This window comes from Jaculus jaculus, chromosome 1, assembly GCF_020740685.1.
Source record: "Jaculus jaculus isolate mJacJac1 chromosome 1, mJacJac1.mat.Y.cur, whole genome shotgun sequence".
In the NCBI taxonomy this organism is placed as follows: Eukaryota; Metazoa; Chordata; class Mammalia; order Rodentia; family Dipodidae; genus Jaculus; species Jaculus jaculus.
In genome coordinates, this window is record NC_059102.1 from 229,707,401 (window position 1) to 229,724,661 (window position 17,261).

The 17,261-nt window shown below is 45.5% G+C and overlaps 1 protein-coding gene across 1 annotated transcript in view; it reads right to left on the minus strand.

Annotated features, from left to right (window-relative positions):
• Positions 1–6,898, minus strand: part of Fanca (FA complementation group A) — a 53,335-nt gene extending 46,437 nt beyond the window's left edge. The window contains exons 1-6 of the mRNA XM_045156446.1: positions 6,813–6,898; positions 5,637–5,770; positions 5,419–5,514; positions 4,303–4,376; positions 2,119–2,231; positions 359–441 (exon numbers count right to left, since the gene is read on the minus strand). Of these exons, the coding sequence (XP_045012381.1) occupies positions 359–441; positions 2,119–2,231; positions 4,303–4,376; positions 5,419–5,514; positions 5,637–5,708 (438 nt within the window). The 5' untranslated portion in view covers positions 5,709–5,770; positions 6,813–6,898. The remainder of the gene's footprint in view (positions 1–358; positions 442–2,118; positions 2,232–4,302; positions 4,377–5,418; positions 5,515–5,636; positions 5,771–6,812) is intronic.
• Between the last annotated feature and the right edge of the window lie 10,363 nt (positions 6,899–17,261).

Below are 17,261 nucleotides of genomic sequence, written 5' to 3' on the forward strand. Positions count from 1 at the left end.
GGTTAGCGAAGTACACGAGGGTCTGTACAGACCACCTTAGTGCATTCAGTCCTGCCTTCCCCTCCTATGTAGCAAGCATTAAGTGTGGGGCTTGGGATGCTGTGTTGAAGACCTTTGGAAACTGGAAGCCTGGGGAGAGGGTAGATAGGATGGGACAGTATTGTCCATTTCCATTTCTTCCCATTCACACAAGACCCATTTCCTCACAAAAAGCTCACAACTTCCTGCACTGGGGCAGAATATGAGCCGCTGGTAGAGAGATTCCCAAAAGGCAACACACTTTGGGATGGGCACTGCTCTTTAGGCTGCAACCCATCACATAAAGGCCAATTCTCCACTCTGTATGGTTTCTTCCTACCTGGGGCATCTTTTCAGGTGTCACAGTTCTTTTCAGAGCCAAGTTTTCCTGAAATCCCCTCAAAACTAATAGTTGCACCAAACCTGGAAGGCCAAAGACCAAAAGTAAGAACATACATTATAACATATTATATACATTATAAACATTATCTCCAAACAGATCACCTACCTCAGGGGGTAAGTGAATGTATGGCTTGAGGGGGTTACTTAGGCACAGAGTACGTGACCCTAGGGGAGCCTCCATGGCTGGCACTGCCTACCTGGCAGGGGCAAAAGCATTCATCCACCCAGTTTAATAAGTCAAATTTATGTTAGTATAATACACATACAAAAACGACTAGATTGCTCAAAAATAAAAGCCGGGCATGGTGGCACATGCCTTTAATCCCAGCACCTGGGAGGCAGAAGTAGGAAGATTGCCATGAGTTGGAGGCCACCCTGAGACTACATAGCCAATTCCAGGTCAGCCTGGGCTAGAGTGAGACTCTACTTGGAAAAACCAAACAAAAACAAAAAATAATAATAATAAAATATATATTTTTTTAATTTCAGGAAGCCTGAAATTAAAGGTTTTTGTCTTGTCTTTGACTTAAACTTCACCTATCTGGAACATATTACAGGAATCATGAGCTCATACCATCAGGAAAGTGTCATTTGCCAACAAAGAAACATAAGCTAGCCAGGCAGGGTGGCTCATATCTATCATCCCAGCTCCTAGGAGGCGGATGCAAGAGAATTGCCATGAGCTTGAGGCTGACCTGGAGGACAGAATGAGAACCTGCCTTAAAAAAACAACAAAAACCTTTCGGCGACGAGGGGGACGTGGAGATCGCCGCTGCGAAGGACGTGGCACTCCGCGGATGTCTTGGGCCCCTGCCTGCCTTCCCGTCTAATAAAATGGCTTGAGCGCAAAAAAAAAAAAAAAAAAAAAAAAAAAAAAGAATGGCCAGGGGTGGTGGTGTATGCCTTTTATCCCAGCACTTGGGGAAGAAGCAGAAGTAGGAGGATCATTGTGAGTTCGTGAGTTCAAGGCCACCCTGAGACTACATGACTACATAGTGAGTTCGAGGTCAACCTGAGGTAGTAAGACCCTACCTCAAAAAAACTTGAAAAACAACATCAAAAGAAACACACAGGGCTGGAGATGGCTTAGCGGTTAAAATGTTTGCCTGCAAAGCCAAAGGATCCTGGTTCGACTCTCCAGGACCCATATAAGCCAGATGCACAAGGGGGGGAGGCATGTATCTGTAGTTAGTTCACTTGCAGTGGCTAGAAGTCCTGACATGCCTATTCTCTCCCACCCCCACATAAATACATAAAGTTTTTTGTTTTATTTTTTTAAAGAAACACACAAGCTACCTGTGTAGAGCACATGCTTTTCATCTTTTTTGTTTGTTTATTTGTTTTTTTTGTTGTTGTTCCAGGCTGATCTGGAACCTACTATGTAGTCTCAGGCTTACAGTGCTCCTCCTACCTCCCAAGTGCTGTGCTGGGATTAAAGGTGTGCCTTGTTGGTGTCATCCCTCTGAGACTACTGGCTGTGCAGAGTCTGAAGCTAAGACGGGACTGGAGCCACCCTAAGGGAAAACCCAACTCCTGCTATTTAGCACCTCCAACCGCTCAGTAGACAGAAGCCCACAACAGACCCAGGTGCATGCAGATGCCATGCAGAGCACCAGACCCAAGGGATGGGGAAACTGCTTTGTGAACACCCAGAGTCATGAGGAATCTTCCCCAGGAACCCTCCCGCGTGAAGCATACCGGAAAGCATGGCCTCAGCAATGTCAGTGGACGGGCAGGACGCGTCGGTCTGCTCACACAGAAGACACAGGTTCCCAAAGAGCCACGTGGCCATGGCCTGCATGTCAGGATGACTGGGGAGGGCACACAAACACCCAAGCTGGATGCCCTTGTCCCATCTCCCTCATCAGTGTCCTGCAACACTCATGTAACTAGGAAGCATGGACCTGTGGGAAGGAGCTAGCAGCTGCCAATGCAAACAGCAACCATTTAAAAATTTTACTTAGCTAGACATAGTGGTGCATGCTTCTGATTCCAACATTCAGGAGGCTGAGTAGGAGAATCGCTGTGAGTTTGAGGCCTGTCTGGGGCTACGGAATGAGTTTCAGGTGAGTCTGGGGGTCTGGGGAGATGGCCTGCTTTTTATTTATTTACTTTTTTGTTTTGTCTTTTGAGGTAGGGTCTTGCTCTAGCCTAGGCTGATCTGAAATTCACTTTGTAGTCTCAGGCTGGCCTCAAACTCACAGTGATCTTCCTACCTTTACCTCTCAAGTGCTGGCATACACCACCATGCCTGGCAAGATGGCCTATTTTTTTTTAAATATTATTTATTCATTTGACAGAGAGAAAGGGCACGCCAGGGGCTCCAGTCACTGCAAACAAGCTCCAGATGCATGTGCCCCCTTGTGCATGTGGCTAACATGGGTCCTGAGGAATCAAATCTGGGTCCTTTGGACAAGCAGTCTTTTTAGGAAAGCACCTTTAATACTGAGTCATCTTTCTAGCCGGTTTTGTTGTTGTAGTTGCTTTGTTTGTTTTGTTTTTGAGGTAGGGTCTCACTCACTCTAGTCCAGGCTTACCTGAAATTCACTATGTACTCTCAAGCTGGCCTCAAACTCAGTGATCCTCCTACCTCAGCCTCCTGAGCACTGGGATTAAAGACATGTGCAACCACACCTGGCTTCCAGCTTTTTTTTTGAGACTGGCTTAATGTGGCTTCAACTTGCTATGTAGCCAAAGATGACCATGAACCTCTAATCCATCTGGCTCCATCTTCCCCGTGCTAGTATTGTAGGACAGTTCTACCACAGCTAGTTAATACATTGCTAGTAAATTGAACCCAAGGCTTTGCACATGCTAGGCAAGTACTTGACCAACTGAGCTACATCCCCAATTAAAAAATATATATATTATATTTTTAGCTGGGCATGATGGCACACACCTTTAATTCCAGCACTCGGAAGGCAGAGGTATGAAGATCACTGTGAGTCCAAGGCCACCCTGAGACTACATAGTGAATTCCAAGTCAGCGTGGGCTAGAGTGAGACCCTTCCTTGAAAAACCAAGAAAAAAAAAAAAAAACCATACACACACACACACACATATGTATGCATATGTATGTATATATATATGTATATATGTATGTATGTATGTATGTATGTATATATTCATATTTATTTATGAGAGAGAAGAGAGAGAGAGTAGCAGCATATCAGAGCCTCTAGCCACTGCAAATGAACCCCAGATGCACGTGCCACCTTGTGCATCTGGCTTACATGGGTTCTGGGGAATCAAACATGGGTCCTTTGGCTTTGCAGGCAAGTGCCTTAACAGCTAAGCCATCTCTTCAGCCTATCCCAGCTTTTTTTTTAGTTTTCAAGGTCACCATCACCAGATATTACATACAAAGAAGGCACATATACGGACTTTAATCACAGTAAATGTTTAAATGATAATGCAATTATTCCTCCAAATGCTTTTCTGCTGTAAGATATAACCCAGGGGCTGGAGAGCTGGCTTCATGGTTAAGATAATTCTTTGCAAAGCCAAAGGACCCAGGTTCAATTCCTCAGGACCCGTGTGAAGCCAGGTGCACAAGGTGGCACATACATCTGAAATTTGTATGCAGTGGCTAGAGGCCCTGGCATGCCCACTTTCTCTCAAATAAATAATTTTTTTTTAAAGGATAACCCAGGACAGGCATAGTACGTAAGCCTTTAATGCCACCATGCAGGAGGAAGAGGAAGGAGGATCGCTGTGAGTTCACAGCTACCCGGAGACTGCATAGTGAATTCCAGGTCAGCCTGGGCTATTGTGACACCCTACCTTGAAAACGAAAACAAAAAAAGATAGAATGCATTCTAGACTACAAAGCAAAAAAGGTCGTGTATGTTAAAGTGATATAGAAAAGCTTTAGTACCTTACCTTTCCAGCAGCTCTTGTAAGTTCACAACGTTTTGTGCATGAAGACGCCACACAGCTTCAAGCAACAAAGAGTTCTGAAGAAAATAATAGCAGCACGTATATGTGTGCATTTCCCTACAAAATATTCTGCCCAAGTGCCCACTGACAATTAGAGTGGCATCACAGCATGATCAGCAAAACGTATGCATGCCGCAAGTTCACATTTACACAGCACCCACGCCCTGTGCCACCCTACTTTAATCATAGTAAACGTTTAAATGGCAAAACAATTATGCCTGGAAGAGAGCTTCTCCAGCCTCTGACAGCTCTGACCTCTTCCCAGGGGACTCCAGTAAGCCACTTGCAATCCTTTCTCCACTTACTCTAGAATACTCAGTAGAGTGCTGATCTCTACTTTACAAACTTCCCTTTTCCTTTAGCACCTGGCCCTTCCTCTCTGGAACTCTGCTACATAGGAACCCTTCCCTGTTCAGCTGACCACTGGTGTCATCTCACTGGAGTCTACTACTCAGGTCACACGGTCTACTATGTCCTCCATTCTTGATCCAGCTAGCTCCTGCTCTTCCACTCCATGTTGCTTCCAGCTCCTCTAGAATAGTCCATCTGAGAAGTTCAAGCCTCCTAACAGTTCACCCATAAAGGCAGAGTATCATGTTTCTATGAGGTGCTGCATTCTAATAAACCCACTAAGGATGGTGTTGGATACTGACATGCAGTACTGAGGGTACTCGGGTACCTCCTTCCCACCCTCAGGATCAGCCAATGGAACCTTTCTCTCATGCTCTGTAATTAATGAGATGTTTGGTCAAATTCCTCAGGAAACTCAGATCCAAATCAACAAAACACTGCTTGAAAAAAAGAAAAAAAGGTGGGAGACATGGCTTAGCAGTTAAGGCGCTTGCCTGTAAAGCCTAAGGACCCAGGTTCAATTCCCCAGTAACCACATAAGCCAGATGCACAAGGTGGCACATGTGTCTGGAGTTTGTCTGTAGTGGCTGGAGGCCTTGGCACGCCCATTCTCTTTCTCTCTTTCGGACTCTCGCTCTCTCAAATAAATAAATTAATTAAATATTGGGGAAAAAAAAAAAACAAGTGAGAACTACCCTTCAAATTTACCTGTGCTTTCCATAATTCTTGACAGAAGGAGAGACGGGAGAACATATTGTGCGTCAATAAATACTGAGCAATGTCTAACAAGGAAGAGAGTTTCTTCTGAAACGAGAGATAAAAATCTTGTTAAAACAGGCAAATTCCCTAAAACAATATTAAAGAAACGTCCCATTTCCCCAAACAGCTTAAAAATCAGGGCACATTCTCATTTCTGGGCCGCTCACTCTTTGCTCGGCGTTGAGTAGCACAGGGTTGCTGGGCTCTGCGCAGACCTGCTCCACACAGCCGGCGAACATCCGGGCTGACAGGATCCCCACGGGAACTCCTAGCCTCAAGGCTTGATCCTGAAGAGCAGAGCCTAAAGACAAAACAAAATCACAGCTTTTCCTGAAAAATGAGATAAACTTTAAGTCTTAAGTTGAAGAAACAACTTTTTTTTTTAAGTTGTAGCATTGTAGAAAATTGCTTTTAAAGGGGGAGAATAAAGGGAGAGCCAGGTGCAGTGGCGCCTTTAATCCCAGGCTGGAGGCCCTGGCGCACCTATTTTCTCTGTCTCTGCCTCTTTCTGTCAAATAAATTAATTAAAATAATAATTTATTTTAAGGCAGCAGCAAAATAAGCCCAAATCACATCATAGAACCTGTGTAATTAATTGGTGATGGCACATCCAAGGGGAAAGTTATTATTTGGGAGAATTTAAATGTCTCATTATATGCAGATCAGGGTCACTTATTTACTTATTTATTGGTTTTTCGAGGTAGGGTCTCACTCTAGCCCAGGCTGACCTGGAATTCACTATGGGGTCTCAGGGTGGCCTCGAACTCACAGCAATCCTCCTACCTCTGCCTCCCAAGTGCTGGGATTAAAGGTGTGCACTACCACGCCTGGCCAGGATCACTTTTTTTTTTTAAAGAATTTTTTTTTTAAATTTTATTTATTTATTTATTTGAGAGCGACAGACACAGAGAGAAAGACAGATAGAGGGAGAGAGAGAATGGGCACGCCAGGGCTTCCAGCCTCTGCAAACGAACTCCAGATGCGTGCGCCCCCTTGTGCATCTGGCTAACGTGGGACCTGGGGAACCAAGCCTCGAACTGGGGTCCTTAGGCTTCACAGGCAAGCGCTTAACTGCTAAGCCATCTCTCCAGCCCAGGATCACTTTTTATTTATTTATTTTATTTTATTTTATTTTTCTTTTTTCGAGGTAGAGTCTCACTCTGGTCCAGGCTGACCTGGAATTAACTCTGTCATCTCAGGGTGGCCCTGAACTCATGGCAATCCTCCTACCTCTGCCTCCCGAATGCTGGGATTAAAGGCATGCGCCACCACGCCCGGCCCAGGATCACTTTTTATAACGAGTTCTCTAGCTCACTGAGTAAGAAAATCCAGGGACAACTCACCTATGAAGGAAATGGAACAATCAGTATGCTCTCCAGCACTGTCGCAATCAATCAGTTTGCTGAGACACAAACTTTTGTACTGTGGATCTTCTACCTACAAAACATGAACAATTCCTCTTTCAAAGTTTGAACTGTGCATAATGCATATATGTATACTGGGCATTCTCAAGTGCTATTTTACTTTATTTTTGGTTTTTCAAGGTAGGGTCTAATTCCAGCCCAGGCTGACCTGGAATTCACTATGTAGTCTTAGGGTGGCCTCGAACTCAGTGTTCTTCCTACCTCTGCCTCTACTGGGATTAAAGGCATGCATCAACATGCCTGGCTTCAAGTGCTTTTTAAAAAAATAAAAAAAATTATTTGAGAGAGAGAAAGAGGCAGAGGGGGAGGGAATGGGCATAACAGGGCCTATAGCCACTGCAAACCAACTCCCGACACAGGTGCTACCTTGTTCATCTAGTTTATGCAGGTACTGGGGAATTGATTCTGGGTCCTTTGGCTTTGCCAGCCAAGTGCCTTAACCACTAAGCCATCTCTTTCCAGCCCTTCAAGTGCTTTTTCTTTTTCTTTTTAAAAAGAACTCTTGGGCTGGAGAGATGGCTTAGCGGTTAAGTGCTTGCCTGTGAAGCCTATGGACCCCGGTTCGAGGCTCGGTTCCCCAGGTACCACGTTAGCCAGATGCACAAGAGGGCGCATGTGTCTGGAGTTCGTTTGCAGTGGCTGGAAACCCTGGAGCGCCCACTCTCTCTCTCTCCTTCTATCTGTCTTTCTCTCTGTGTCTGTTGCTCTCAAATAAATAAATAAATAAATAAAAATTGAACAAAAAATATAAAAAAAAGAACTCTTATTTTTTAAAACCTTTTAAAAAATTATTATTTATTTATTTATTTGAGACAAAGAGAGGGAGAGAGAGAATGGGTACACCAGAGTCTGTAGCAAATGAACTCCAGATGCATATGCCACCATGTGCATCTAACTTATGTGGGACCTGGAGAATCAAACCAGGGTCCTTAGGCTTCACAGGCATGCTCCTTACCTGCTAAGCCATCTCTTCATTTCTTTTCTTTTTGGTTTTTCGAGATAGGGTTTTCACTCTAGCCCAGGCTGACCTGGAATTCACTATATAGTCTCAGGGTGGCCTCGAACTCATGGGGGACCTCCTACCTCTGCCTCTGTGCACCACCACATCTAGCTGTTGTTTGGTTTTTTGAGGTATGATCTCTCTGTAACCCACACTGACCTGGAATTCATTATGCAGTCCCAGGGTGGCCTCAAACTCACGGCAATCCTCCAACGCCCAGCTTAAAAAAATGTATTTTTTAAAAAGCGCTGAAAGCCAGGCAAGGTGGTGCATGCCTTTAATCCCAGCACTCAGGAGGCAGAGGTAGAAGGATTTCTGTAAATTCAAGGCCACCCTGAGACTACATAGTGAATTCCATCCAGGTCATCTTGGGCTGGAATGAAACCCTGTCTGGGGGGGGGGGGGAGATAATTTTTTTTAAAGTTATCTGCAAGCAGAGAGCAATAGAGAGAAGAGAGAAGTGGTGCTCCAGGACTTCCAGGTGCTACAAATGAACTCCAGACGTATGGGCCACTGGTGCATCTGGCTTTATTTGAGTACTGGGGAAGAGAACCTGAGTCATTAACCTTTGCAGGCAAGTGCCTTAACTGCTGAGCCAGCTCTCCATCCCCTTAAATATTATTTTACAGAGCAAATTTTCCAAAGGTCTTCTGAGAATTGTTTAAGTCACTGGTTGAATAGTGAATTTAATATCTGAATAGTGAATAATAGTGCATTTATTCTCCAAAAGCATAAATGTGCCCAACTTTCTTGTCACCTGGTCAGTAGGGACCGCTTGTTTACCAGGGACATGGAATTCCAGAGCTGTTAGGAAGACTAGCTTTGGATAAGCTCCAAATACCCAAGCCTGACTCTGCCTGTGCAGTCACGCTAACCTTACCTCTAGCAAAAGGTCATTCAGGTTCTGGTGACATCTCAGGAGGTGCACAGCGGAGTCCTTTAACTTCTGGCCCCTTTCAGGATTATATTTTTGTTTCTTGACTCTTCCCGCTGAGAGAGAAAATCAGTTTCAAAACCTTAAGCACTACTTCTAAGAACACAAGGCAACATGATGCACGGAGGGTGAGAGCTTACTGCCCTAGCTGCACGGGGCACCGACGGTCATCCGCCAACAGGGGCTGGGACAAGGGGGAATCAAGTGACCGCGCCGGTACACCAAGGCCTCCTGGGGACCACCGCTGCCCTGCGTGGGCGGGCGGACGGGCTGGGGCAGGGTGACCCCACGCCTGCAAGTCAAAGAGGCGCCCCACGCCGGGACTAAGAGTGGGGAGAGGCCTCGGAAGGGTGAGTGCCAGAGCGGGGGATCCGGCGGTGGGTGGCCGGCCGGTGATGCCCACCTACCGAGCAGCTCAGCCCAGGTCCTCCGGCGTCCCGAAGGCCCAGCGCTGGATGAAGGCTCCCGAGGCAGGGAGCCGGACATGCTGAACTAGATGTTGGCTTGCTCCAGCCGCGGAGCGCGCGCTGCCTTCCCATTGGCGGTGACCTGGAGCGCGCGCCCATTGGCTGAGGCACTCCCGGCCACACCCCGCGAGAGCGGAACTTTGCTCTGGAGCCATGTTGGTAGTGGCGTGAGTGGCACAGTCTGGTAGCCATCTTGGTAGTGGCACAGGAAGCCACACATTCCCCCCCCCCCACGGCGCATGACAAGTAGGGGGAAGAGGGATGCAGGATTCAGATCTGAAGTAGGTGATGCGGAGTGACTGCTGGTAAGGGTGGTGTTCCTAAGACGACTACTTTCCTGTGGAGATAGAGCGGTCCTGAGAGACCACCTGACAAACCTGAATTAGGAGATGCCAAAAACTCCTTTGTACTGGGTTGACAAGAGTACACAGAGAGCCGGGCGTGGTGGCGTACACTCGGGAGGCAGAGGTGGGAAGATCGCCGAGAGTTCGAGGCCACCCTGAGACTACACAGTGAATTCCAGGTCTAAAGTGAAACCTTACCTCGAAAAACCAAATAATAATAATAAATTTTAGAGAGAGTTATAAAAGGGCTGGAAAGCCGAGCGTTGTGGCGCACACCTTTGATCCCAGCACTCAGAAGGCAGAGGGAAGAGATCGCTGTGAGTTCAAGGCCAGCCTGTGTAAGTTCCAGGTCAGCATGGTCTAGAGTGAGACCCTACCTCGGGGGGAAAAAAGGGTGTACTGGAGAGATGGCTCAGCGGTCAAAGGCACTTTGTAAAGCCTGATGGCCTGGGTTCGATTCCCCAGTACCCACAATAGAGCCAGAAGCACAAAGAGGCACATGCATCTGGAGTTCATTTGCACTGGCTTAGAGCTAGCCCTTGCATGCCGGTTCTTATTCACTCTGTCTCTGTCTTTCTCTGTTTGCAAAACAATCAATCAATAAAAATATTTTTGAAAAAGAAATGAGTCTAGGATTCGAAAATGCCCACACAATCGGAAGTGTATTGGCAAGGTAATGTTTATTTTTGCACGAGTGTGCAGCCAGAAAAAATTCAAGCTAGCAAGCACACCAGCAGCATGTCGGCTAGCGTTTTTACATTCTCTGATGCCGGCAGGGTCCTGAGTCGTAGACCAGGTAGTTTGGCTTCACAATCTCAGATAAATGATTGACTGAAATATAAAAACGACATAGATTCTAGGGCAAAGGAAGGGAAGATTCCGGGACCCTTTTCCATTTGCAGAAGTAGAAGCTTTGCTTTCAGGTATTGTTTTGGTCTCAAGGATGACCAACTCAGAAAGGGTTGGAGGGGCTTCCCACAGAGTGGCATCCTTTCAGAATTGAGTTTCTCTGTCTTTTTCTGTCTGATTCTTCTAGTCTCAAAGGTTTGACTACCCCTTTATGTTTAAGGGATTGATACTTATGCACTTCGTTGACCAGAAGGTGGCACTGTTGTGCTTGTAGTAGACCAAGGATTATATTGCACATCAAAGAATGGTTTTAGTTAAAAAGACCCCAAACTGCTGAGCGTGATGGCGCACACCTTTAATTCCAGCACTTGAGAGGCAGAGATAGGAAGATCGCCATAAATTCGAAGCCAAGAAAGAAAGATCCCAAACTGAAGGATTCCAAAACCGAAGAAACTTTCAACAAAAACCCATCATTGTGGCCAGGTGCCCTGTCCAGTGTAGGGCCAGGAGGAATGTGGGTTACAGTCTGCCACTGTGATCAGAAATCCTTCTCTGACAGAGCCACCAGGGGCAGAAAAGCTGACTGTACTTCAATCAATGGACTCTCCTCCTCATGACACAAACCCAAACTGCTTAAGTCTACTTAGTGCCCTTTCCCTGCCTTTATCTTCGTGTTCCCAAAGAAGGGAAATATTTTCTTCTCACACAAAAAGGACTTTTTGTAATTCAGTAGCCCAGTCGTTAACTGAATGACTAGCATGTTCCAAGGGCCTAGGTTCTATTCCCAGCACTGAAAACATAAACAAAACAAGGCTGAAGAGATGGCTTGGCCATTAAAGTGCTTTCCTGAGAAGTCTAAAAACCCCGGTTTGACTCTCCAGAAGCCATGTAACCCAGATGCACAAGGTGATGCACGTGCACAAGGTGGCACACATGTCTGGAATTCGATTGCAATGGCTAGAGAAACTGGCATGCCAATTCTCTCCCTCTCTTTCTGCCTCTCTTTATAAAAATAAACAGCATAGTGGCACACGCCTTTAATCCCAGCACTCAGGAGACAGAGGTAGGAGGATCACTGTGAGTTTGAGGCCACTCTGAGACTCCATAGTGAATTCCAGGTCAGCGTGGGTTAGTGAAACCCTACCTCCAAAAACCAAATAAATAAATAAATAAATAAATAAACAAAAAAAAAGGGCACACACATAATGAAAGACTTTAAAAACTTTTTTAAAATATTTTTTGTTCATTTTTTATTTATTTATTTGAGAGCGACAGACACAGAGAGAAAGACAGATAGAGGGAGAGAGAGAGAATGGGCGAGCCAGGGCTTCCAGCCACTGCAAACGAACTCCAGACGCGTGCGCCCCCTTGTGCATCTGGCTAATGTGGGACCCGGGGAACCGAGTCTCAAACCGGGGTCCTTAGGCTTCACAGGCAAGCGCTTAACTGCTAAGCCATCTCTCCAGCCCTTTAAAAACTTTTATTTATTTGTTTGTTTATTTGTTTGAGAGAAAAAGGCAGACACAGAGGGTGAGAATGAGCATGTCAGGACCTCCTGCCACTGCAAATGAACTTCAGATGCATGCATCATTTAGTGCATCTGGCTTTTACATGGGCACTGAGGAATTGAACTCAAGTCCTTAGGCTTTGCAGGCAAGTGCCTCAACCACTGAGCCGTCTCTCCAGCCTTGAAAGGACTTTTACCTCCATTATGAAAGTGGTGACTTAATTATTGACAAAACTACAGGTACATGAAAGTAATAGTTTTGCCACAAATCACCCAAGAAACAACCATCATTAATATTTGCTGTGTGTCTTTCAGCTTGTTTTGCTTTGTATGGTTTTTGCTTTTGTTTATTGAGACAGGGTCTCAAATAGTTCAGATGGCCTTAAATTCACCATGTAGCTGAAGATGACCTTGAACTTCTGATCCTCCAGTGTCTGTTCACCTCCCAAGTGCTGGGTTGACAGGTATGTGCCACCAGGCCCTGTTTATGGAATGCTGGAGATTTGAGCCCAGGGCTTCATATAGTAAGCAAGCACTGTATCAACTGATCTTACACCCCCAATTTTCTTTTCAGGCTTTCTTCTTTGAAAGTATTCTTTTCCTTTTTTTTTAAAAAAAGTATTTATTTATTTATTTATTTATTGAGAGATATAAAGAGAGGCTGATAGAGAGAGGATGAGTATAGGTGTGCCAGGGCCTCCTCCCACTGTGAACAAACTCCAGACCCTTGAGCCACTTTGTGCATCTGGCTTTACATGGGTACTGAGGAATCCAACCTTGGCCATCAAGCTTTGAAAACAGGCACCTTTAAGCACTGAGACAAATCTCTTCCCCAGTATTTTTCTTTTTCTGTTCTTAAGATTTATTTATTTATTTACTTATTTGAGAGAAAGGGAGAAAGAATGGGCACATCACGACCTCAAGCCACTGCAGACAAACTCTAGACTCATGCACCACCTTGTGCATCTGGCTTTACATGGGTACAGGGAATCAAGCCTGGGTCCTTAGGCTGAATAGGCAAATGCCTTAACTGCTAAGTCATCTCTTAAGCCCCAGTATTTTTTTTTTAATTTAATTTATTAGTTTTCTTTTCAGTAAATACAGGCAGTTTGGTACCATTATTTAGGCTCATCTGTGATCTACCCCCTCCCATTAGACCCTCCTTGTTATTGAAAATGGGTCGTGCATTGTGGAGTTAGCCCCCAGTTATTAGTATGATAAATGTTTCTGAAAATCATGACCCAACATGTAACTCTGACATTCTTTCCGCCCCCTCTTCCGCAAGATTTCCCTGAGCCATGTTGGGTTCATTTTTGATCTGCTTCAGTGCTGAGGTGTTGGGGGCCTCTGAGGCTCTGGCTCTCTGATTTGGTAGGAGTTGATTTTTCTCTGCATTGATCTCTCAGTATTTTTCTTTTAATTGCTGCTTTATAATCTGTATTTTTCATAGGTGTAGTGGCATCCATCTGCAATCCCAGCTGCTTAGGAGGCTGGGACAAGAGGATCACTCCAGCCTAGGAGTTGTCAGTCCCAAGCCAAGGAATACCACCAGGCATTGGAATAAGGGACAGAATTACTCCCTGGTGCCTCTGGAGGGAGCTCAGTCCTTACACATACTTTGGCTTCTAGTCTTCAAAACCGTACAGATAAGTGTTTGGTGATGGTTGGTTTCAGCAGCTGTAGGAAACTCACATACCCACCATTGCTTCAATAGCATCATCATAAATGTTAACACAGTGAAAAGGGGAAATTAGGGCTGGAGAGATGGCTTAGCGGTTAAGCGCTTGCCTGTGAAGCCTAAGGACCCCGGTTCGAGGCTCGGTTCCCCAGGTCCCACGTTAGCCAGATGCACAAGGGGGCGCATGCGTCTGGAGTTCGTTTGCAGAGGCTGGAAGCCCTGGCGTGCCCATTCTCTCTCTCTCCCTCTATCTGTCTTTCTCTCTGTGTCTGTCACTCTCAAATAAATAAATTTAAAAAAAAGGGGGGGGGAAATTACACCATAATATTAGTATGAAAATTATTTTGATGTAGAAATGTTCTGAAGGCTGCCAGAGACCTCTGAGTGTGGGTCACATATAGAGGCCAGGTGCCCCAGTGAAGACAATAGTAAAATGGCAAGAGAGTGGACAACTTAGCTGTGTGGATCGTTCAGTCTTCATCATAGCCCCAGCTTGCTCTAGTAGCATAAAAGCAGCCACAGATGTGGCCCAAATGAATTCAACTGTGGGTCAATAAAACTTGATTTACAAAAACAGGAAGAGGGACAGAACAATTTTATCTTATTTATTTATTTATTTTTTCCAGGTAGGGTCTCACTCTAGCCCAGGCTGACCTGGAATTCACTATGTCATCTCAGGGTGGCTTCAAACTCACAGTGATCCTCCTACCTCTGCCTCCAGAGTGCTGGGATTAAAGGTTTATGCTACCACACCCAACTAGAATGATTTTTTTAAATTACAAGACACATAAGCAGGGTGTGGTGGCACATTCCTTTAATCCCAGCACTCAAGAGGAGTAACAACATGAATTTGAGGCTAGCCTGGGGCTACAGAGTGAGTTCTAGGCCAGCTAGGGCTAGGGAGGGACCCTACCTCAAAAAACAAGACAAAACAAGACCAGGGTTCAACTCTGTAGTACCTATGTAAAACCAGATGCACAAAGTGGCACATGCATCTAGAGTTTATTTGCATGCCCATTCTCATTCTGTCTCTTTTCTTGTAAATATATATATATTGTTTTGTTTTGTTTTTCAAGGTAGGGTCTCACTCTAGTAGTGACCTGGAACTCACTATGCAGATGGCCTCAAACTCAAGGTGCTCCTCCTACCTCTGCCTCCCGAGTGCTGGGATTAAAGGTATGCACCATCACACCCAGCTTAAAAATATATTTTTTTGTTTATTTTTATTTATTTATTTATTTCAGAGCGACAGAGACAAAGAGGCAGATAGACAGAATGGGCACGACAGGGCCTCCAGCCACTGCAAACGAACTCCAGACGCATGAACCTCCCTATGCATCTGGTAGTGTGGGTCCTGGGGAATCAAGCCTCGAACTGGGGTCCTTAGGCTTCACAGGCAAGCGCTTAACCACTAAGCCATCTCTCCAGCCCAAAAATATATTTTTAAAAAGAGATTTAATTCCAGCACTTGGGAGGCAGAGGTAGGAGGATCACAGTGAGTTCAAGGCCATCCTGAGACTATATAGTGAATTCCAGGTCAGTCTGAGCTAGAGTGAGACCCTACCTTGAATTACAAAACAAAACAAAAAAGAGCTTAAAAAATGACACTAGACACAACCTGGCAATGGCCTATGCCTGTAATCCCAGAGTTGAGGAAGCAGATAAAAGGGCTTCCCAGGGCTTGCTGGCTACTTACTCTAGCCAAACTAGTGAGCTCCAAATTTAGTGAGAGAGACCCTGTCTGGAAAGAAAGAAAAGGAAGGAGGAAGGGAGGGAGGGAGAGGGAGAGAGAGAGAGACAGAGAGAGAAAGAGAAAGAGAGAGAGGGAGAGAGGAAAGAAGGAAGAAAGGAAGGGAGGGGAAAGAAATAACTGAACCTGGACCTCATGGATTCAGCTAGACTAGCTAGCCATCAAGCCCTTAGAACCTTCCTGTCTCTACCTCCCCAACACTGGGATTACAGGCATGAGCCAACACACCTATGTGGCTCACATGGAAAGCAACTGAGGAATCAATGTCACCTTCTGGTGTCCAGAAGCACTCATGCACATATACCCATACACACAATGCAAGAACACACATCACACAAAATGACAAGAACACAAAATGCTATAGAAAGGTTCATATGTTGAAGGCATTTTTTGGCAGCCCATGACCCTACTGGGAGGTGGTGGAACCTTTGGAAAGTGGAGCCTAGTGGGAGGGAGTAAGGCCATTGGGTGCGTCTTCAAGGGACACAGAGAGTTCAGTGCTTTCCTGCCTTTCTTTCTTTGCTTCCTGCGGCCATGTTGTGAGCAGCCTCCTCTGCCACATGTTCCTGCCATGATGTACCCCAACACCACAGGCCCAGAGCACCAGGGCCAAGCAACCATCGCCTGCAATTTCCACACCATAAGCAAAGGGAAAGCTTTCTTTCTTTTTTTTTTTTTTTTTTTGGTTTTTCGAGGTAGGGTCTCACTCTGGCTCAGGCTGACCTGGAATTCACTATGTAGTCTCAGGGTGGCCTCGAACTCTCGGCGATCCTCCTACCTCTGCCTCCCGAGTGCTGGGATTAAAGGCGTGCGCCACCATGCCCGGCGGGAAAGCTTTCTTTAAGTTGATTATTTCTTATAGTGATAGAAAGCAAAGTGCATAGCAAGTTCTTTATCAACCGAGCCACCCCTCAGCTCCACTTTCATGGCTTTAATCGGTGCTGAATTTCTTCATCTCTTAATGCAACTTGTCCACTTTCCCACCAGAGACTTTTCTGGTGCTGAGGAGACTTTAATATATTCATCATGGTTATTGTAAATTCTATTCATCAGCTCTAGCATCCAGGTTACATCTCAGTCTAGTTCTTTTGTTTATTTTTTATATTTCTTTATTTTATTTATTTATTTTTGGGTTTTTGAGGTAGGGTCTCACTCTAGCTCAGGCTGACCTGGAATTCACTCTGTAGTCTCAGGGTGGCCTTGAACTCACGGTGATCCTCCTAAGGTATGCACCACCACACCTATCTTTTTGTTGTTGTTGTTGTGTTTGTTTGTTTTTTTTGTTGTTGTTCATTTTTTATTTATTTATGTGAGAGCGACAGACACAGAGAGAAAGACAGAGGAAGAGGGAGAGAATGGGCGCGCCAGGGTTTCCAGCCCCTGCAAACGAACTCCAGACACGTGCGCCCCCTTGTGCATCTGGCTAACGTGGGACCTGGGGAACCGAGCCTCGAACCGGGGTCCTTAGGCTTTACAGGTAAGCGCTTAACCGCTAAGCCATCTCTCCAGCCCTGTTGTTTGTTGTTTGTTTTTTGTTTTTTCAAGGTAGGGTCTCACTCTAGCCCAGGCTGACCTGAAATTCATTATGGAGACTCAGAGTGGCCTCGAACTCATTGCAATCCTCTTACCTCTGCCTCCTGAGTGCTGGGATTAAAGGTGTGCACCGCCACGCCCGGCTTATTTATTATTTTTTTAATCTTAATTAATTTATTTATTTGGCAGAGAAAGAGGGAGAGAGTGGGCACACCAGGGCCTCCAGCCTCTGCAAATGAACTCCAAACACATGTGCCACCTTGTGCATCTGGCTAATGTGGGTCCTGGGGAATTGAACTTGGGTCC